This window comes from Alternaria conjuncta, assembly GCF_024043145.1.
Source record: "Alternaria conjuncta strain BMP 0040 chromosome Unknown scaffold_3, whole genome shotgun sequence".
NCBI classification, from domain to species: Eukaryota; Fungi; Ascomycota; class Dothideomycetes; order Pleosporales; family Pleosporaceae; genus Alternaria; species Alternaria conjuncta.
The window spans coordinates 1,586,546-1,607,386 of record NW_026250092.1 but is presented as its reverse complement, the minus strand read 5'-3'; the positions used below and the strand labels follow the sequence as shown (position 1 = coordinate 1,607,386).

Sequence of the window (20,841 nt, the reverse complement as noted above, 5' to 3'; positions counted from 1 at the left end):
GCCGCGTCTTCTTGCGTGCTATATCCACCCGGGCGAGCGTAAAATAACGGCAATCCCGGGTGCATGCGCGATAATCTAAGGTAGCCTGATACAGTGGTTACAAGACGCAATGTCGGTGCCACACCCCGGCATGCTCCCGTATTGCTCCCGCCGCAACCTGCGACATTTAGACATGGCCCTCGCCCAGCGCGATCTGCTTCGGTCCTGCCACACAACGTCCTAATGCCTACTTTGTTCTTGCGATAGCGTGCCCCCACCTCCTCGACTTCGCGGACATGTCTAGCAACTCTCCTTCAACAGCAACAACTTTTGGCCCATTACCTTAGCTAGACATGCTTGCCTCCAGGAAGCGGCCCACGCCGCTGCTGCTGCTCACAGTCCTCGTCCTCATCGGAATATGGTACCACAGCAGAGACACTGACCGCATATACCTGCAATGGATGTCCTCGATTGAGTCGCGCCCTGCAAAGATACCCTCCAACAAGACCTTAGGCTTCGGCGCCGTCGTAGTCGTGTCCAAGGATGGCTCCTCGCGCCGCAAGCCACTCCTGCAAGCTGCCAACGTCACCGACATCGACCTTACCATCCCGACCCAGCCAGAATGGACTGAAGGCGACGTCCAGCGCTTCATCAACGGTCAGGAAAAGGCGCAGAAGGGATCGATACTAGCGTGGTTAGGGCACCACAACGCGCTGCGCTGGTAAGTTATATCGACGCCGGCATGCCACCCGTCTTGGCGTGCATACAGCCACATCGAGCTGCTGCTGATTCGCTATGATTTAGGTTCCTAGATTCAGGCCTCGAGACGGCTCTCATTCTCGAAGACGACGTCGATTGGGACATTCGCCTGCGCAGTGTCCAGATACCCCTTGCGGCAAGCGCTGCCCGACAGCTCCTTCCTCCACCACGCGCTCAACACCCGGGCGTCAACGCCGCCAGCAACCACACACAATACTGGGGCGACCAAGATGCCTGGGATCTGCTCTATCTCGGTCATTGCGGAGACTACTTCGACATTGTCACCGAGGACGGCCCAAAGACTGACCGCCAGTCCTTCAACCTGAGCGCTATGCCACACATCCTATGGCAAGACCCTACGCTTCCATCATGGATTAACCTACACCCATTCACGCAAGACCTATTCCGCCTTTTAGGCATGCCCGAGAAAACGCGCGTCATGCACCGAGCCAAGTTCCCCCTCTGCTCCTTCGGATACGCCGTCACACGCCGCGCCGCCGAACGTCTCCTCAACGATCTCGCTCCGCCGAAACTGAAGAAGTCAGGAGCCCGCGCATTCGACGTCGCCCTTCTTCACGCCTGCAACAAGGGAGAGAACACGCCATCTCCCACACCGGAGTGGCAGAAAGCCAACCCTCGAAGTCGGAGCAAATACCCGAGCCCGGGACTACGGTGCTGGACACTGAACTCCGAGCTATTCCATCACATGCCTGGTAAAAGCGAGATTGATTCAATCGGAGAGAAACTTGGCGAGGAACATAGCCTGCCGCCAGTAGACCTGGCAGCCCAAGCGCAGGTCGTATACCGAAACGAGACCACAAACATCGACTGCGGATTCTGGAACGGCGCCTTCGCATTCGACGAGGACGATACCGAACGGCTGCATTTCTTGCAGGAAAAAGTTGGGAGGCAAGGCAACTGCCTCAAAGAAGGCAAAGACCGAGACGAGATCACATACCCGCCTCAAAAAGCGATGGCGTGAGAAACCCTCAGCACAACATCGCATGTCACCTTCCATGTACATATTAGATTTCACGACGAGCACATCTTAACAGGATACCCGGCGTTATAGACACCACGGGATTTACGGGCGTTTAGCAGGAGCATCAACTAGGATTTCATCGGCGACATGAAGCCTCAGGACAAGGCGCAACATGATCTTTCTGGATTTTCTTCTCTACATTTCTTAGGGCACTATACCATAGCGGCGATTTCATCTACCAAGGCGTATGTATGCGAGGGCATGGTTTAAGGCCACCTTTTTGTCAAACTTGACGATAGCAACTATCGACGTTACTTTGAGCGCTTCATGAAACAAACTTACATTGTCTATTCTCATGCTTCTTTGCCTAATGACGTACACACATGTTCTCCCCTCGAAACTCCAATGCAAGGACCACAAAAAGTATCACCGCTCATTCGGTACACGGCAGCACGATACCAACGATCGCAATACTAATCTTCTCCACTTGCAACAGGTGGGGCCGTACTCAACCACCGCGCAATCACCGACGTCACAGCGAAACCACCAACACTATCAGTGATCAACCACCAAACTCCCCGATTATCCATGACAGGAAAACTTTTCCCATCCCAAATCCACTCCCTCATCACCTCACCGTAAAACAAGCACGGCAAATCCCATCCAACATCCTCCATCCTGCCCTCAACACGTTGAGTCGCTTAGTCCACCTCGCCGTACCTGTCGATCTATCCAGCTCGTTTCGGACAGCAGACAAAGCAAGCCTTATCCTAGTACGGAAGTGACATGTAGATCCTTGCCCGCGTTTTGGGACAGCGAATGTGTAGGGTGTCTGGGCGTGAAACAAGCTTTATTAGGGCCGATGGCCACGTGTTTGTGATAGGGGAGGGAGAGAGGGAGATTTGAGGGGGAGAGGGTAGGCGTTGTGGGAGGGTGCTGAGGAGATGCTGACGGTGTTGGTGATGCGGAAGGTTGGCGTGCAAGGTTGGGGAGGGAGTTGGCGTTTGTGTGGAGTAACAGCTCCGGCGGTTTTGTTGGAGTTTGGGTGACTGGCGGAGTGGGTCGACTCCAGAACCATGAACGCGTGCGATTCCTTGCACGTCAGGCGTCTACTCCTCATCCGTGGAGTATATGGTATATCCTGCATCCATTTGTTCCTGTTCCACTTCCACTTCCAGATACTCAGTCCAATCGTCTCCACTTGCGAATCTCATCTCATTACGCGCCATCGTTTCTATAATATTGTCGATCGTATCGCAGTCTTGCTCTCCAAACTTAGACCTCTTCCAATCTTGTAGTAAGTCCACTATAGAATCATGTCCAGCCCCTATCGCTCCATACAGTGTCCTCCTGTAGTTTCTGTTGTATCGTCCCTGAATATCAGCTCCTGACTTAAGTAGGTAGGTGACCATCTCGAGATTGCCGTCTTCAGCTGCAATCGCAATTGCGCTGTTGTGCATATAACCTGGACAAAAGTTGACATTTGCCCCGGCTTCAACTAATAAGCTGAGTACCTCAAGACTCCCCATAGCGGCTGCTTCTTGCAGCGGCGTTTCGTATTCCCATGAACAAGAGAGGTTGACATCTGCTCCAGCCGCTATCAACTGGCGCACCATAGCCACATCTTGTCTACCTATCGCCAGTCGAAGAGGTCGTTTTTCGATACCTGGAATCTTAGGACGGTTTGGATTGGCGCCCATCTGGGTGAGACACCTAACCTTGTTACAATCGCCACTTTCAACGGCTCCTTCTAGTACATCAGAGAGATACTTCAGCACAAAATCGTACCCCAGAACTAGTCCGACCTCGTCTGGACGCCATCCAGCTTCTAGAATTGCGTTCTCGAGATCGACGTTTTCGGAACAACGAGCGAATACATATGCAGCAGTCAACTGTCTTAGGCGCTCTTGACAATGTTCCTTGTTGAGACCATAAAGCGGGAACTTTAGGAAGTTCTTGACGTATGTGATCTTCATAGCACTCAGCGCAATCATAAAAGCGCTATGGGTGTCGAGTATCTCGATCTGGAATGGGTATTTGTGGAGTTCGAAGTAAGGATTGAATCCAGCCTCGAGGAGGCTACTGACTATCGAATCGTAGGAATGTTGCACAGCGACAACAAGAACTGCAATTCCTTTCCGTACTGTCGAAACGTTCGAGTTCGCCGCCCTCGCGAACAACGGTTCCGTCAAGTCCCCAATATTTTGAGCAATTGCGTCAAAGATGAAGGCGCAATCGTCGAATTTCCACCCAGTGAATATTGTAGCACCGTGCTTATCCAGAATTTCGATCACGTTCTTGTTCCCTGCGAGGACCGCAAACTGCAACACGTTGATTACGTGAGATGCCAGAAACTGAGGCCCGAAGGCTCTTCTGACGTTGATATTCACTCCGAAGTCAATTAGCATCTTGAGGAGACATTCGTTCCCGTCTTGCGCTGCATAGAACAAAAGCTTTTCGCTGAAACATCCCCATTTCCAATCGGTTTTGGTGACCAACAGCAAGCGACGGAGGAGGATCAGGTCATCGGCAGTCCCAGAAGCTCTTACAACGTCATATAAATCATCCTTTGGTAGTGTCCATTGGACGAACGCCCGAAGAAGCTCGCTGAGACCGTGACGAAGCAGCTCTCGAGTGGGCTGCTTGTCTAAGTAAGAACAGAGACCATACCTTTCCGATACGGGAACGACGTCCGAGAACTGGTCTCCATTGACAAAGATGGCTGCACGAATATAGTCGTACAACAAATGTGAACATGAGGATAATGGTGCAGCTTCCAATATAATCTCGGTGGGAATATGGTCGGAAGCGTTATGCGCAGAGGGCACAATAGTCGCAGTAGTGGGTGTTGGTGATAGAGCATGGTCGTCCTCTTGTACTTGTGGATTCGGTTCTCGGGAATTGCCAGCGACGGGAGCTACATAGTCGAGATGCGCATCCCGCTTTGCATAATCTCTCATCTCTAGATGATGGTCGTTTGTAGCCGCTTGTGGCGTGAAAATCTGTATACCCGGTGGTGTCCGAGCATGAGACTGAGAGTGCAGTCCTGGATGATCAGTCAGTGAATCGATATAATCCAGAACGGCTCTTCACCTACTTGACTTGCAAAGGTCAAAGACCGTCTCACGTTTCCTGTGTCTTTGTCGTTCTAGTCTCGCCTGCGGTATCACTACACCGCGGACTTTGACGTCAGTCGGGCGGTTCCTTTTGTCTACGCGATCGAGAATGAAGTCCCATTCATCCTTCCGCACATTTTTCGAGATGCGCCATCTTTTAAAAGATCGTTCATATTGTGGCTTGCTTGTGTCGGTCAGAAAATTACGACATGGTGCTGGGTATCGCTTACGTTCGTGCAAAGCCTCGATCGGCCATGGCATGCATGACCTCGGACAGCGACTTGTCTTGCTCAACGTAGAGACTAAGGATGTCGTCTTTTCGTGACGTCCATTCTAACTCTTCTTCTTCCTGTCTTTTTGGCATTTCCCAAGTCTCTGGCGAACGTACAGTTCTCGTTGCGAACTTCGAAGTTAGACCATTCAGCTGATGCTCCTCGGCGACAAGTCAGCGGTAAGTAACAAGAGGCAGAAAGACCTGAGGCAAGGCTGCGAAGGTTTGTAAGGCTTCTGGCACTGTAATGTGGAAACAAACAAACGGAGTTGTAATGCCTGAGTCAACGTATGACTGCGACAGTAAGTAGAAGGTTGAAGGTTGAAGTTTGAAGGTTGAAGGTTGAAGGTTGAAGGTTCAAGATTGAAAGCTGAAAGCTGACTGAAAGCTGAAAGCAAATGCGTTTGGGAAGGAAACGAGGCAGGCCCGCGGGCGGCACGCCATTGGTCGAATCCAGAATCATCGACAGCCCAAGCCTTTTCTTGACGACCCGGCTGCAAAGACTGCGCCACTGTAGTCCCTCGCACACGATGATTGGATCATACCATAATCTTTGACGGCGTTTACCAGGTAGGCTGCTGGCTTGTACATACCAAGATCTGCCCCACTCAGGTTACCGCGCCTCGCGACTCAACACAGCGGAGTTGATAGGTCGATTACAAAATCTTTCATGCGACGTGCTTCAGGCCTCGCAAGAGCCCACAGCGCATGCGATTCTTCTACAAGGCTAAAGCAGCGCCCTGGCATTGTGTCGGCTGGGGTCGTTGCGCTTGTTGTTGAATGATTGGTCGCACCCAGAATCTCTCTTGTTTTCTTGCATCTGATAGGCTCATTCCGGAATCTTGCTCTGACGCAAGCAACGTTTACGGAAATGGGAAACATCAATAGGTATGTGCAGACCCGACGTCCGACTAGATGTTTCCAAGCCTCTGATGGATGGTCGGTGCTAGGACGAGGCTGCGGATTGATCGGCCGTGGCCAGAATCTTTGTCCAAGCAGGTAAGAATCCCGCGACATATATAGGGTCTTTCGCTCGCTGGCATGACCACGTTCTCGCAACAACTGCAAAACAGTCATCGGAACATACTAAAAGCTCTGTACATCCTTCAGCGCGCTAAATCATGACACCCGACACCCAAAGCATCATTGCTATCATCGCCTTGCTCGTCACGTGCCCACCGACTATCTGGCTCCTGTACAAGCTGTACATACGACGTCGAGACCGACAACAGCATGGTGTGTACACATCCTCTCGTAAAGGACTAGTTCCACGCTAATCCGTCCCAGCAATAAGCACTCTCCTTCCGACGCATACCAACACTCCAGGTACACACATGCCGAGGCGCAACATTCTCCTTCGGCAACAGCGCGTGCACACGTGGTCGCTACACACAACCATCATGTTCGAAGACATGGCGTCCGCTGTTCACCATCAGCCGCGAGGTATATAGATAGAGAAGGGCATTCCTGAAAGCCTAAACAACACACCGACCAACGAATAGTGTACGGTCGTGGGTTGGACTGAGACCAGCGAACCTCTATCTTTCGCCCTGTTGTTAAGACCGCAGCCGCTATGCGAACACCAGCCACCCTATAAGAACCGAATATCAACGTCGTCGACGTAAAGAAGGACGCGGATGTTGAAAGTACGAAGGAGCTGTAAAGGCCGAATGCCCGTTGCATGGAGAACCTGTGAAATCTGGCAGGAGAAGATGGAGGTATGGACTGAGTTACACAGCCCGCCAGTTCCCAGACTGCACAATCCATTTACTGCGTCCTTCTATGCATAGTGATGCCATGCGCAAACATGCTACGATGTCCTCTCTAGGCGTGGCCTTGCGGTCATGCTCAAAAGTCCGTAGGCCGCCGTCTAATAACATGAGGTTTGAGTACCCTCTGATACCGCGCCAGATCAAAACTCCCATCTTCCAGCTCTTGACTATCCGGATCACCAGCCCAAGAGAAAGTGCGACACTTCTCAAGCACCATCTCATCATCAGCCAAAGTCGCCTCGCACCAAGTCCAGATGTAAGCACTGGTCTCGTACTCCTGCAAACGCCTGAAGTGGTCTTCCTTCTCTACTTTCCACACCACGCCTGACACTTTGTCATCGCCATCGCCAAGTATGAGCGCTGGATATATACTCCACATTCTGACTCTAAACCCGGTAATGGTTGCAGGTCGTGTGGTGGGAAACTCGGGAAGGTTCAGGACCGCTTGTAGGACTTCCGGGTCCATAAGTGAGCCATATAAAAACATGTAGCATGGCCTAAAGGTTTGGTCAAGTGGTAATAGGGCATTTGTACTGCGACAATGCTTCGGTTGAGATGATGGCGCAGATACTTTCAGGTTTATGGCCTTTGCGGCGGGCTTTGGGGCAGGTGGAAGAGGAGGTGGGGTTGGAGCAGGCATCGTAGCAGTATCCATAGCGATATCTATAGCACTGTCGCGTTCGTGAGGGTCAAAACTACTATCACAGGAAGATGAGATTCAGGCCGTGTGGTATTCAGCGCGTCGAAGAAGGACCACGGTGGAAGTGCTGCAGCCTAGCGCCTAGCGTGCACAGCCTCGGGCATCGTCGGCCCTCCCCCGGGGCCAGCTGCCCCCGCGGCGCAACAACGAAAGAACGCTATCGCTTCCTCTGAACAACAACCCTCACTCCCTGCGTCCCCGGCTTCGCGCGCGGAACAAAGCTATCAAGGTACAGATCAACGGCATCGCGCCCAGTCTCAAACAGCGCGCACTCAAACCGCCGAAAGAAACTCGCAATGCCAATGTACAAATCCGCATACGCAAGCTGCATGCCCACACAGCTCCTCGTTCCACGTCCAAATGCAATCAGGTACTTTGTCAGCGCCTTTCCATCTGGTGCCTTTGCATCGTTTGCCCAGCGCTCCGGTATGAACGCGAAGGGATCAGGGAAAACACTTGGATCATGAGAGGCGGTGTAATGGTCCATGCTCACGATAGTGCCTACAGGGAGCTGGTAGTCTACCTCGGGGGTGTGGTAGACCATGGGTGTTGGCGAGAGGCGGGGGATGCGCTGAGGAGTGCCGTAGCCGAATCTCAGAGCTTCGTTGACCACGCCAGTCAAGTACGGCAACTGCATCAACGCGTCGAGATTCGGGATGTGATTTGCATCTGGAATCGCTGCATCGAGTTCAGTGCACAACTTGGCCAGCGTCACAGGATTGGCGAGTAGGTGGTACGAGCATGTCGACAGCGTGTACATTGTTGTTTCGATGCCCGCGCCGATGACGGAGATGGCTTCGTGCTGCAGGCGTTTGGTGGAGAGTTCGCTGGGCGGGAGGTCGGACTCGAGGAGAGCTGTGAAAAGAGATGGGATGGCCATCGTCTTTTCCCCAGAGGCGTGTACGGCTTTGGCGTGCTGAATTTGCATCTCCATCTCTTTGTTGAAGGTCATGACAGAGCGCATTGGCGGCGACAGGAGCACGACGAGCCAGTCTGGGAGCAGCTTCAGGGATCTGATCATCCATGGGAATTGCGTGATAAAGTGAACAGGGTCGAGGAGATCCACCCTAAAGCGTGTTAGTCATGTTACGTGTATGATTCGACATAAGGTGGCATACATGGCGTCGGAGAATTGGGCGCGAAAGTCAGGGTTCAGGATGAAGTCATACGGCTTCTCGAGACAGTATCCGACGACAATGTCCGAAGTGAAGGCGCCCCACATATTATTCAGGTTCATCGTCTTCCCGTTGGCGACGAATTCGGAATCGATGCGATTGCAGAGACGATCCATATGACTCTGGACGTGAGGCGAGTACTGGGTAATCTTACGTTTGGAGAAGAAGGGATTGAGCGCGCTACGACGCAGACGATGAAGACTGTGCTCAGCAGTAGCAAATGAGGACATCTCATTGTTGAAGCGGTGCTCGAGATGCTTAAGCTTGTCCGAGTGGCGAGACTGCGCATACAGGGTATCGTAGAAGGTAGGATCTTGGATGTGTACTTCGTTTGGACTAACACGCACGATAGGCCCTGCAACGAAGTGGTGAGCAAACAGTATTTGCTTCCTGAACCATGTAGACATACCGTATTTCTCGTGCCATTTCTGGTATTCCCACATGAATTGCCCACCGGGTGCCTTGAAGCACTCATAGTACGTTTCGACCCATTGCGTCAACGCGGCAAGCCTAGGACCTGGAACGCTCCGCAGAGAATGGAAGCAGAGACGATAGATGGAAACGCAAAGTACGTATAACGTGAGGAACACGCTAGACACAAGTCCAATCCGCCCGTAGGTCGAGGACACAAGGTTGTGGAAGAGTTGATTCATGACAGGATTCTGAGGATCTCAACCGCAGCCCGTTTGCGCAGACATATTGTATCAAAGCTTTCGAGCTGTACGAACGTGCACCTGAAGCTGCAGAGTGCTGACTTGAAGCATGCCTGGCAAATTCACTGCGTTTAGTAGTTGCTGAGTAGATGAAGATGACCACGCAAAGTCATTGCAATCGGATCATCACGAGACGAGCGCGAACACAAGAATGTAATACACGGACCGCAATCTTACAGGATGCTGACCTTGCATTAGTGTGACGGGCCGCGGGTGGGTGTGCTACAGCCAATTAGGAGCCATCAAAATAATCATAAATGTAAACATCAAGCTGTGCCACGCTCGTGCACGCTGCTTAGAAATGGCAGCTCGGTGCCTTCCTGCTAGACAAGGCTGCAGGTGACCGTGCAGTGTCACGTGGCTACTCAACTCACGGAGTAAGAGCCATGGAGCTGAACCATGATATTGGCCGGCTCGCGCTATAACCGACTGCATCTAACTGCAACCTACATACCATTCTCACCATACCCGCTGCACCTCCGAAAACATGTCCGGAAAGACGTATCTCATCACGGGAGCTAACCGCGGTACGTGCCTTTGACCTACTTGGTATTGCTAAACTGATTTGACTGGATATGCAGGCATCGGCCGCGGCATGTTCGACCATTATGTCGCACAGTCAAACAACACCCTTATTGCTGCCGTGCGCGACCCTGCCGGTGCTCAAGCCCTGCTCAGTGTTTCCAAAGGCGAGAACACCAAAGTCTTCATCGTCAAGATTGACTCGGCGTCCAAGACAGACCCATACGAGGCCGTGAAGGGCATCGACAAGATCGACGTCGTCATCTCAGCTGCTGGTATTGCGCCGCTCAACACCGTCGCCGATGTGCCACTCGAGGAGTTCGAAAACGCCCTCCAGGTCAATGCCATCTCTGTCATGATACTGTACAAGGCGACCCTGCCCTTGCTCAAGAAGTCAGACTCGGCCCGCTTCGCCTTCATCAGCGCTGCTGGCGGCAGTATCAACAACATGCCTGAGTTTCCTTATCCCAATATCAGCTACACCGGCTCCAAGGCGCTCGCCAACGTCATGGTCCGCAAGATGGGTATGGAAAACGACTGGCTGATCACGCTGTGCATCCATCCTGGGTAAGATATCCCCAAGCTTGTCGTGTGATGCCGAAGTTGACATGTCGTGTGAATAGCCTCGTTCAAACAGACATGGGCAACATGGGCGCACGCGCTTTCGGTCTGGAGAAGGCACCGCTCACCCTCGAGGACAGCAGCAAGAACACTGCGCACATTGTGAGTTTGATAACTTCTCTACAGCGTTGTCTGTCGTTAACGGGGCTCTAGGTCGATAATGCCACCAAGAAGGAGCATTCTGAGCAATTCTTCAACGAGACCATTGACCGCCGCTACCCTTGGTGAGACGAAATGTTTGATGGTAGAGGGAGGATCGTGTCTGGACAATATGAGGATGGGCATATCGGACGACTGTGCGACGTGGAACTGGTCTTACGAATTAGTATTGTAGTTGGCATATCGAGATAAATCATTTGCACCCGACGCCTTATGAGGAAAGTTGCAGACAGCGGTTACTGTTTATTATTAGCCCGAAAAGCCATGAGTCCTTTTAACAGACTCTGTGTTGCTTCACCGTACTTTAGCCTTTGCCAATGCTCACAACAGCGATAACAAATCCTAGCTATTTTTCGGGCGAAAGCCCTCGATCCTTCGCTACGAGAGCTTCCTTGAATCTGTCACAGCTCAACTTACCTTTCGCACGCTTGTTCAGATCACCACCATGTCGGACCAGGACCTCTACTACCTCCATCGAGCCGAGAGAAAAGGCCATATGCACGGGAGTCCAGCCGTGAACATTCATCGCGTTGGGATTTGCACCGGCTTTGAGTAGCCTCGACATCACCTTCACATGTTTACCAAGACTGGCCCTATGCAGAGCTGTGTTGCCGTCACTGTCGGGTTCATCGACGGTGTACCCCGAGCCCAGCAGAAGACCTACGAGGCTGTCATGACCGGCCTCGGCCGCGATGTGGAGGTTGGTCTGAAAGGGCTCGTCGTCGTCGAGGTCGTTGTCTTCTCCAATGCGGCCATCGACAAAGAGGTTGGGGGTGATTATACGAGTGTTGATTTGTGACTTGCGCTCATGTTAGTGATTCGCCAGCTTTATGACACGTCTCGAAATTTACCGCATCACCGCTGCTTTCAGACCCAGTTTGGGCGCGGCTCGCTCCGATGTCAGGCCACGCGGTTCTGTTTGTGTCTTGATTGGAGTAGAAGCCCCCAGCGTCGTCAGTACTGAAGACCATGGCCTCGGCTGGAGGGTCGTGGGGCCATAGCACAGCGTGACGTGACTGTGTCATAGACGGTGGGAAGTTGAAGTCGGTCATGTTCATGTGCGAGCTGCATGTCACTCAGCCAGATCGCCACGCCATAGCATTGAGAGTATCTTACCGTGGTCGCAACGATGGCGAAATAGGCGAATCTTGAAGTTGGCGGAGCAGCCCTGTAATTGTGACGTCCCCTCGTAGTGTGTTGCCGTCATTGGGGGTCGTCGATGGGGGCATCGGGTCTTGCTCCGACGTCTGTAGTCCAGCTGCGTGAGGGTGAGATAGCCTTCCCTCGCTGCCCCATGCCAGCACATCGTGGTTTGACTGCGGGCGCGGCTGTATAATTGGCCCGCTCGCTGTAGCTGCAGCGGACGGTGCCGCCGCTGTCGTGAATGGCTCTCCTCCATTTTTAGTCGCCTTCTTGCCTGCAGTGCCCGAACGGTCAGTATCAAAGGGCCGAGTAGTCGCAGAAGCCTCAATAATAATAGAAGGCGCGCCTTTGACTCGGACTAGGGCCCGGCCTTGGTTCGGGCCTTCTAGCAGTCTAAATCACTTACTGCGAAAGCGTCGCTGTGCGTGTCGGTTCTGTATCTTTCGCCGTTCCACGGCATCCATGGAGGGTTGCATTGTTACGGCACGGGCAGGTGGCTTGAGCTATATAGCGAGCAAGAATGGCTAAGACTCACGTTAATGACTGCGCACACGTGCAGGGTCTCAGGCACCCGCTGAAGACAGGGCCGAGTGCTGTGGGTGATCTCAGCCCGGCTCGGAGTTTGGCACTACTCTGTCTAGCGCCGAGAGCTAACCTTGTTTCGGTCTAGACTGATCACGTGATAGCCACGCCGTCAATCAACTGCCTACCTAGGTATACAACACACTTCGCATGATGCTATATCTTATTCTATCCACAAGATTACAATGTACACATACACGGTGAGAGCTTCAAAGCAATACTGACGACTATTCAACACATCGCTATCTTGTGTGATGTACCTAAGTAGAGTTGCGAACTCGGAAACTACTCTCCGTACACCATAGGAGAATCATCCAATTCTGAATTTGATTGTCTTCCGTGCAATAGCAGGCGACTTTGTTAAGACCGCAGGCGCGTATTTCCATATGCGTGTCGATTTGTAAACACACTCATTGGCAATAAGTGCCTGTGAGCATTGGGGGTTGCAGACGAAGGTATGCGCGGCTGAACGCCCAGCGAGGTCGATATAAGGCAATCAGCAAAGGCAACCAGTGTGGCGTTTCTAGCGTTCCAGGCCAGCGGAACTCGTCGAAAGTTGCTCACCCGAAACGTGGAGAGCGGGCCGTCGATTATGTTACACTAATCATGCAAGGTCAGCATCCCATGGAATTGCGGCGTCGTCCGTGCATCAAGTCCACATTTGCAACGCAATATGTCTTTGTCTTTGTCTTTGTATCTGCTGACATTTCAGCCGCAATTGCTCGCGCTTGCGATTGACCGAGCTGACAAAGATGGGAGCTGTGTCACACGTGCGCGCTCCTTCGAGTTCGGCTTATCAATTCAGCCAAACATGATCGTACGTCTACGGTTAAGTAGGCAACTGTGCTAACCACAAGCAAGCCGTACATGTCACCCTTCTCTGTATTGTTCTCCTGCTTTAAGTCCGTCGGCTCCAACACGAATCAATCTACCAGCAAAGAGACTTCGAACTCGTCAACTCCCAGCGACAAGTTCTCCACTATGGCAGGAACAACTTACCTCATCACCGGTGCTGCTAGAGGTACTTCTGACTAACCTCGCATCTTATTCGATGTTCAACTAACCATTCTCCAGGTCTCGGAAAGGCAATGGTCGAGACGTACCTGGCGCGCCCAAACAACACCGTCATTGCCGTAGCACGCACCACCAGCTCCGCGGAGCCACTCAAGTCCCTCCCTGCCGGCAAAGACAGCAAGCTCATCGTCATCGCCTACGACAGCCGCGACACCGAAGGCCCGAAGAAGGCCATCGAACAACTCAAGAGCCAAGGCATCACCACCATCGACACCGTCATCGCCAACGCTGGCGTCTCCTCAGACTACGCCCCCGTTGCCTCGGTCTCTCTCGACGTGCTCAAGTCGCACGTCGAAGTCAACGCCTACGGACCCCTTCTCCTCTTCCAAGCTGTGCTGCCCCTGCTACTGAAATCGTCCAACCCCAAGTTCGCTGCGCTCGGAACTCCCATCGCTAGCATCACCGGTATGGAGAGCCGTCCGTTCCCCATGGCTGCGTATGGAATGTCCAAAGTCATGTTGCACTGGATGGTTTGCAAGGCGCACTTTGACCACCCGGAGCTTACCGCCTTTGTGCTTGATCCTGGGTTTGTGCAGACTGATATGGGTAACGAGGGAGCGAAGACGTTTGGTATGGAGAAGGCCTTTATTACTGTGGAGGACAGTGCCAATTTTTTGGTGTCGACAGTAAGTTCTTGATTGCTCGACTGATGTGAAGAATTGATGCTGACGTTGCGTAGATTGACAAGGCCACGAGGGAGGAGACCTCGGGACACTTTCCCACGATCGAGGGCGGGGACTTCAAGTGGTGATCTGGATCGCTGTTTGCTCGAGGTGGTGTCGTTTCTGGTCAACCAATAGGGATAAACGTCCAGTATGAGGTGTCTTTAGGAGCGTAGGCTTAGCAATGATGCACTGATGCACTGTTTGCGCAATGCCGCTCGTACGCGATGATCTTGCCCTGCCAATTCAAACCTTCTCATGATCTCTTCTCGCACCCTCATTTCATCTCTAGTCGGCTAGGTTGAGAAACTGAAGTATATCAGCAATATTTCGAATGCGCTTTTAGTGATGTGTGCTTTTGTCGCGTCGTAGAAGGACCGCATCGAAAGTGCTGTAGCCTAGCGTCTAGCGTGCACAGCCTCGTGGCTACCCGCTGGACTCGTCCTCGCTACCAATGCAGAGAGGAAAGATCTTGTAAGCGACGAACGTCGGGCTGGAGTCTGAAAGCTCGCGATAGCGAAAGTTTCCACAAGCTTTGCGACACGTAGGAGGGATTCAGTAGATTCCACGCTGATAGCCTAAGGTGATGCTGAACAAGTAAGCCTCAATGTTTGTGTTGGTATGAATTGTCGGTACTATGAATAACTCGTCGCGGTCTATTGGCTCACTGCAGTACCACTGGATACACCGAACAGCAACCAAGGTGCGGTAGAACGTGTGGCTGTGACTCAAAAAGAGGAAAATTATACATAAAGAATGTGAAGGCGCGACCTGCAGCAGGAGAACTCCATCTCTCATACAATGCTCAATCCCACAAACACCATGGAATACCCCGACGATCTAGACCTAGAAGGCATGAACGCGCTGGACGAACTGACCGGCGATGGCGCACCATTTGATCACACTGCAGCACCCAAGCTGTCCTCCGAGCTAGAAGATCTCATCCGAGCCACCAAATACCATACTCCAGCGAATGGAACCCCCAAGCGCAAGTCGAGCAAGATGGACTATCTCTTCAAGATCAGCCATCCGATCACCCCCACAATCCTCGCATCTGCCGCCATCCTCCCAACCCAACCCAAAATCCACCAAGGCCAAGGCGAAAACGGCGACGTACTATTCTGTCAAGTCCACGACATCGACGTCCCAACAATCAAAGAATGGCTCGCAACAACCTACCCCACCATCTCACCAACCTTCATCCCCATCAACATCGCACGCAAAACCCTCTCTCCATTCTCCGCATACCCAACTCTCGGCTACGACACCACACTACCCCAACATCGCCCTCAAACCATCAGGCCCTCCGACTACCAACCCGCACAAAACCAATATCCCGTATGGTACTTCTTCTACGGCACCCTAGCCAATCCCTCACAACTAGCCCACCTATTCAACTCGCCACCAGACCAAAACCACACATTACTCCCCGCTATGATACATTCCGGAAAAATCAGGACGTGGGCTGGCAAGTACAAAGCGCTGGTCGACAACCCTGGCACGTGCGTCGAGGGCTGTGCGTACCAAGTTATGTCGCAGGAACAAGAAGATGCGCTGAGGGTGTATGAGACAGCGAAGTATGAGGTTGTGAGGGTGGAGATTATGTGTCGGATGGATTTCCGAGCGAGGTTTGTGAGGGGGTTGACGTTTCGGTTTGCTGGGGAGGAGGGGGAGTTGGATGAGGATGAGGGGGAGTCGGACGAGAAGTCGGACGGATACGAGTGAGTGGTGCAGCAGTTGTGGTGTAGTACCACATTAAACATTCGTAGTTGGAAATACATACATGAACAAAGTGGCAAAGGTATAACTCGCCGAAAAGAAAACTGCTTCTATATCCTGAGAATGCCATCCCAAAGATACTCCATGCGCCACGCTGTAAATGCAAAGAGAAAATGACCAACCGAGCCTTAATCACAACTCAAAGTTGTCAAGCCAGTGCTTGATGACCACCTTGCCCTCATTGAAAGAAGGCTTGTTCATGCGTACAACGATAGCCGCATGCGAGTGTCGATGGTTGTGAATGTAGACCGGGTGTTTCGTGAAGCCAACGTTGTCCAGCGCTTCAATCATTCCGAATTGCTCTTGCGTCAGAGCTAGAGTGGGGAAGGTGGGAGTCGCGGCCTCTTTTTGCTCTTGTATCGAGTCGACGTCGGATCTGGGCTCGTCCTTGCGTGGAGAAGCAGACCCTACGTGTTCGTAGCTCTCGCTCAAATATTCTTGGCTCTGGACGTGGTTTGCATTTTCGTACATGCCCTCGGCCTCGCGCCGTACGGCATTGATCATGAGCGGTATGCGATAGCGCGCGTAGTCGATGCCTGACCTACCCTCCTCGTGTAGTCTTATCCGTTGCTGGCTGCGGATCGATTGGAATGCCGAGTTGATGAGGAAAGCTGACACGCCGATCGGTACGAGGACGGTCAAGGCTGCGACAATGCCCGTCCTTCCAAGTATTGTCCATGTACCCTGTACCAGCCGCTGTGATAACGCCGGGGGCTCTTCTGGCTCCTTGTGCGAGACTGGGTGCTGGCCATCGACAATGACATCTTCGTAGTCTGAGATGTAGTTTATCTTGATGTCGTCCGGGTCGACAAAAGGGTCGGTTTGCGAAATACCGGCGGTGTAGTATGTGACTGTTCGATCGTTCACGACGTTCGCGTATAGACTCCGATGCTTGAATTGGGCAAGGCCTCGGATGAAGATGCTTTCGGGGTCCGCAAGTACGGCTAGAAGTGATCTGTCTGTATCCCTAAACTTGTCCACGCCAAAAAGTTGTCTCCCGCTCATAGAGAGTGTTCGGGCACCTAAGACGTTCCATATGTGGCTGTGGTAGCCTTTGAGGGGTGTTCGTACGCCGAGGTGTGGTGTCGCAAAGGTTGTGAAGTTCTGGTAGCGTTAGCAAAATGGGCTGGAGAGTCGTGGATGGTCGTGTAGACATACGACTGGCTGTATCTTCTCAAAGATGCCTCTGTGGAACAGCAGGCCGATAGCATAGCGTGCTATTAAGCCTCCTAGTGAGTATCCGACGACACTAATCTTTGTTATGTCGTGTCCAGCCTCAGCGAGCTCCTCCAGCTTCCTCTCTACTTCTTCTGCCACTCGCTCGCCTCCGGTATCGATGCCATCGTACGTGAAGCTGCCAGCATTACGCTTGGCCACGAGGATGTGCAATTTGTCCTCTGGATATCGTTCGCCTAGAGTGGTGCTGACGTATTTGAGGTGCTCAGGCTTGCCCCAGAGGCTGGGTGTGGTCAGCGACAGTGTTCCTTCTTGACATGATAAGAGGCGATAAGGCGTGCGACGGAGACAGGGACGTACCCATGAACGAGGACACAGAGGTGGTCGGCTTTATTGGAGGTGTTCATGGAGGAAGACATGGCGAGAGATATCGATCTTGGCTGCCTGGAGTATTACGGTGAAAGGCGCAGTATTTGTATATCGCTCGGGCGTCCACAAGTCGTCCGAAAGGCGCAGTATGACCCGAGACGCGCGCGGTCCGAAAAGCAATTCCTATGCGACGAGGACACTTGTGATGTCGCGGAAAGTGGCGAGCTTGTCAGGATATGATGCGTAGATGCGCAGGTTCACTCAAGCAAGATTGCGCATACATTCATGGGTATTGACGCTGGGTGGAGGGTGAAAGGGAGGCGGCCTTGAGATGCGCACGGGTTGCATCACCGCGTCATGACGGAATTAAGGCGGATCGCCGTCGCAAGTTCGCCCGCCCGCGTCCGTGGACCCTGCGTCTAGCGCTAAACACTCTACAGGGCTGAGCCTGATGCGCATCTCACCTCATCCCTCACCTTCACCGTCTAGCCCGCTCTAGCTCCTTTGGGACAGCTGAAGCTCATACCGGAGCTTGCTGGTAATCTGGGTGCAGCGCGTCTCTACAACACTGCCCTTCGTGAAGCTACAAGAAGACTCTTAACGCGTAGGCTGTCGTACCAGCCGCCTTTGCATCTACATCTATCTTTTTCTGCGCAATGAGATGTTGATTGCTTAACCGTCACTCCCTCATACCGTGGCAACACCGTGCAATCAAACGTGTGGCTGGTGTCAGACCCAAGACCATTTCTCATACATCGCATCCACTGGCTGTATAGCTCTTCGTCAGCTCTAGCCTGGCACCTCATACAAGAAGAACATTGAACAGGTCTGCAGACTACATTAAAACAAGAACTTACAAATTAGGTCAGCTAACGTCAACGTAGGCTCTAGAGTGTTCAGTGTTCTCATAAGATAGCGCGCTGGTAGGTCACAGGCGCATACAGCTTGGCATTGTACCTACTTACAGGAAAGAACACGTCGCAAGCGAAGCAATCATGTGGCCTTCAGTACCAGCTTACAGGAGCTTTGCCAATATAGCATGTCCTTCGGGTGCAAAGTGTGAGCTGCCTCACTGCATCTTCGGTCACGATTCTACAAAACCCACTACAACACGACGATCTCCATCGCCAGCTGCAGCAACATATGATTCGGAACCAATCGCGAAAAGACTGAAGCTTGACCACGACAAGGAAGCACCCACTATCATCAAGCCTACGCCAGCCCAGAACACGCCCGATGTCTCGGTCAGCACAGACATACCCAAAAACAAGACACCGACAACAAACAACGTGCCTGCGGCTGCTAACCCTACGCCTTCTAAAGCATCTGTCGCAAATGCCACTACCTCTACTCTCCCTAAATCTGCCACGCGGCCGGTATCACCACCTTCGGCTGCAACTGCGCCCAAGGCTGCCGTCAAGCCCGACGTTCTTGTTACTTTGATGCCACGCAAACTCAACAAAGAACCAGCCACCTTCACCAAACGCGTTGCTTTGCTCAAGGCGTTACATTCCTACATGAAGCCGCAGAACGATAAGCTCCTCAAAGCAGTCAAGCCTGAGATCAAAGCGCTGCATCTATCCGCAAATCAGCTCAACAAGCTAGCAGTTGACGAAGAAGAAAGGATAGCTACATCAAATCCTTCGGTATACGAGAACATACTCAAGCAGCGATTGGTCAAGTTAAAAGGCATGCCGGCAGAGGAATGGGTAAAGGAACGACGCAATGCGGTCGCCAAGGAGAGTGGAGAGCCACCAAAGAAGGCACCGCCTAAAAGGATAGACACGGGGCTTACAGCGAAAGAAGAGATGACGTTTCTCCCCAGGCTTGTGTGCCCGCAGGATGGATTGGATCAGCACGGCTATGTGACCAAGGTACCTTCCGAGGCCGATCTCAACGAGACAAAGTTGGCGCTCGAAGCAGCTGGCGGCTGGGAGCAATGTGACCGCTGCAACACACGTTTCCAGGTCTTCTCAGAGCGGCGAGAAGAAGATGGAGCGCTTACAACAGGAGGGCAGTGCAAGCATCACTGGGGGAGGCGCGTTTTTCCAAGGAAAACAAGAGGCGTCGCCCCAGAACCTACGAAGTTCAGTTGCTGCAACGGGGAGGTAGGGTCACCGGGCTGCACTACACATCCTACCCACGTGTACAACGTCAAAGACCCGAATCGGCTGTCACTCATCATGCCCTTTGTCGAAACGCCGGAGAACGACAAAGTACCAAAGGACACCGCTGTCTGTTTCGACTGCGAGATGGGCTACACCACCAATGGCCTTGAGATGCTTCGTCTCACAGTCATCACATGGCCACAACACAAACCTCTTGTCGACGTACTGGTCCGCCCACTTGGACACGTCTTGGACTTCAACACCCGTTTCTCTGGTATCACCGCAGACCAGTTCTTGAACGCGAAGCCGTATGACCCAGAAAATCCGAAACCCGTCCGCAAAGACCTACGTATCGTCGAATCACCCCACGCAGCGAGAGAACTCTTTCTCTCACACGTCTCTCCCACCACGCCAGTCCTCGGTCATGCGCTCGAAAACGACCTTAACACCATTCGACTCGTCCACCCCACCATCATCGACACCGTCCTCCTATATCCAAACCCAAGTGGTCTCCCCTTCCGATTCGGCCTGCGAAAGCTGGCGTCCGACCACCTTGACGAGCAAATCCAGCAAGGAGGCGCTGCCGGCCACGACAGCTACGAGGATGCGCGCACCACGGGCGAACTAGTCCGATGCAAGATCAAGGAGAGATGGAAACTTCTCAAGATCGATGGCTGGCAGATTAGAGACGACGGCGTGTATCCGCCTATGCCGTCTGAGAAGCCGCCGGAGCATGCGCCAGTGGCGCCATCCATGGTTCCGGAGGCGAAGATGGCGGTGTTGGAAGGAAATCCAGCGCAAAAGAGAAAGGCGGAGGATGAGAAGAGTGAAGAAGAGCCGGAGGCGAAGGAGCAGGGATGAAGATGCGGTGGTAGTGCGGTTACTGGTGTGCGAAACGAGAAGCAAGGATGAGCGGAAGGGTGATATGATTGGTTATGTACATATGCATTATATTGCAGCATAGCACGAGATGACTTCCTCATCCTCTACCTATCCCGGAGACCATCTCATGATCAACAGAGCTTCGACCCTCGTCCATCCGCGACTTGCCCGATTCTTGGTACATCTCTTGGTCTCCCCTTGGTGCGGGTGGTGGGCTCGTCTATCATCATCATCGTCGTCCTCGTCGCCTCTTCAACGCTCATCGCGCATTCCCTCTCCTCCCCGTCTTCCACATCG

The 20,841-nt window shown here is 52.7% G+C and overlaps 9 protein-coding genes across 9 annotated transcripts; 5 read left to right on the top strand and 4 right to left on the bottom strand.

Moving 5' to 3' along the window:
- Window positions 1-332: 332 nt before the first annotated feature.
- On the top strand, window positions 333-1,720 carry J4E85_002516 (uncharacterized protein; the record flags this gene model as incomplete). Its single annotated transcript, XM_051466794.1, has 2 exons — window positions 333-700; window positions 784-1,720. The coding sequence occupies 2 exons, from the start codon at window positions 333-335 to the stop codon at window positions 1,718-1,720; spliced, it is 1,305 nt and encodes a 434-aa protein (XP_051329649.1).
- A 1,109-nt stretch (window positions 1,721-2,829) lies between these two features.
- On the bottom strand, window positions 2,830-5,200 carry J4E85_002515 (uncharacterized protein; the record flags this gene model as incomplete). The annotated part of the gene is made up of 3 exons (XM_051466793.1): window positions 2,830-4,722; window positions 4,903-4,990; window positions 5,067-5,200. 3 exons carry the CDS (start codon window positions 5,198-5,200, stop codon window positions 2,830-2,832), a joined length of 2,115 nt encoding a protein of 704 aa, XP_051329648.1.
- Window positions 5,201-7,736: 2,536 nt separating this feature from the next.
- J4E85_002514 (uncharacterized protein) lies at window positions 7,737-9,407 on the bottom strand (the record flags this gene model as incomplete). The annotated part of the gene is made up of 2 exons (XM_051466792.1): window positions 7,737-8,646; window positions 8,698-9,407. 2 exons carry the CDS (start codon window positions 9,405-9,407, stop codon window positions 7,737-7,739), a joined length of 1,620 nt encoding a protein of 539 aa, XP_051329647.1.
- A 547-nt stretch (window positions 9,408-9,954) lies between these two features.
- Window positions 9,955-10,838, top strand: J4E85_002513 (uncharacterized protein; the record flags this gene model as incomplete). The annotated part of the gene is made up of 4 exons (XM_051466791.1): window positions 9,955-9,994; window positions 10,049-10,556; window positions 10,613-10,712; window positions 10,764-10,838. The coding sequence occupies 4 exons, from the start codon at window positions 9,955-9,957 to the stop codon at window positions 10,836-10,838; spliced, it is 723 nt and encodes a 240-aa protein (XP_051329646.1).
- Window positions 10,839-11,147: 309 nt separating this feature from the next.
- On the bottom strand, window positions 11,148-11,821 carry J4E85_002512 (uncharacterized protein; the record flags this gene model as incomplete). The annotated part of the gene is given in 3 exon segments (XM_051466790.1): window positions 11,148-11,167; window positions 11,187-11,568; window positions 11,621-11,821. 3 exon segments carry the CDS (start codon window positions 11,819-11,821, stop codon window positions 11,148-11,150), a joined length of 603 nt encoding a protein of 200 aa, XP_051329645.1.
- Window positions 11,822-13,475: 1,654 nt separating this feature from the next.
- On the top strand, window positions 13,476-14,319 carry J4E85_002511 (uncharacterized protein; the record flags this gene model as incomplete). The annotated part of the gene is made up of 3 exons (XM_051466789.1): window positions 13,476-13,515; window positions 13,569-14,194; window positions 14,248-14,319. The coding sequence occupies 3 exons, from the start codon at window positions 13,476-13,478 to the stop codon at window positions 14,317-14,319; spliced, it is 738 nt and encodes a 245-aa protein (XP_051329644.1).
- A 733-nt stretch (window positions 14,320-15,052) lies between these two features.
- On the top strand, window positions 15,053-15,955 carry J4E85_002510 (uncharacterized protein; the record flags this gene model as incomplete). Its single annotated transcript, XM_051466788.1, has 1 exon — window positions 15,053-15,955. One exon carries the CDS (start codon window positions 15,053-15,055, stop codon window positions 15,953-15,955), a length of 903 nt encoding a protein of 300 aa, XP_051329643.1.
- Window positions 15,956-16,141: 186 nt separating this feature from the next.
- J4E85_002509 (uncharacterized protein) lies at window positions 16,142-17,604 on the bottom strand (the record flags this gene model as incomplete). Its single annotated transcript, XM_051466787.1, has 3 exons — window positions 16,142-17,113; window positions 17,168-17,468; window positions 17,546-17,604. 3 exons carry the CDS (start codon window positions 17,602-17,604, stop codon window positions 16,142-16,144), a joined length of 1,332 nt encoding a protein of 443 aa, XP_051329642.1.
- Window positions 17,605-18,549: 945 nt separating this feature from the next.
- On the top strand, window positions 18,550-20,523 carry J4E85_002508 (uncharacterized protein; the record flags this gene model as incomplete). Its single annotated transcript, XM_051466786.1, has 1 exon — window positions 18,550-20,523. The coding sequence occupies one exon, from the start codon at window positions 18,550-18,552 to the stop codon at window positions 20,521-20,523; it is 1,974 nt and encodes a 657-aa protein (XP_051329641.1).
- Window positions 20,524-20,841: the final 318 nt, after the last annotated feature.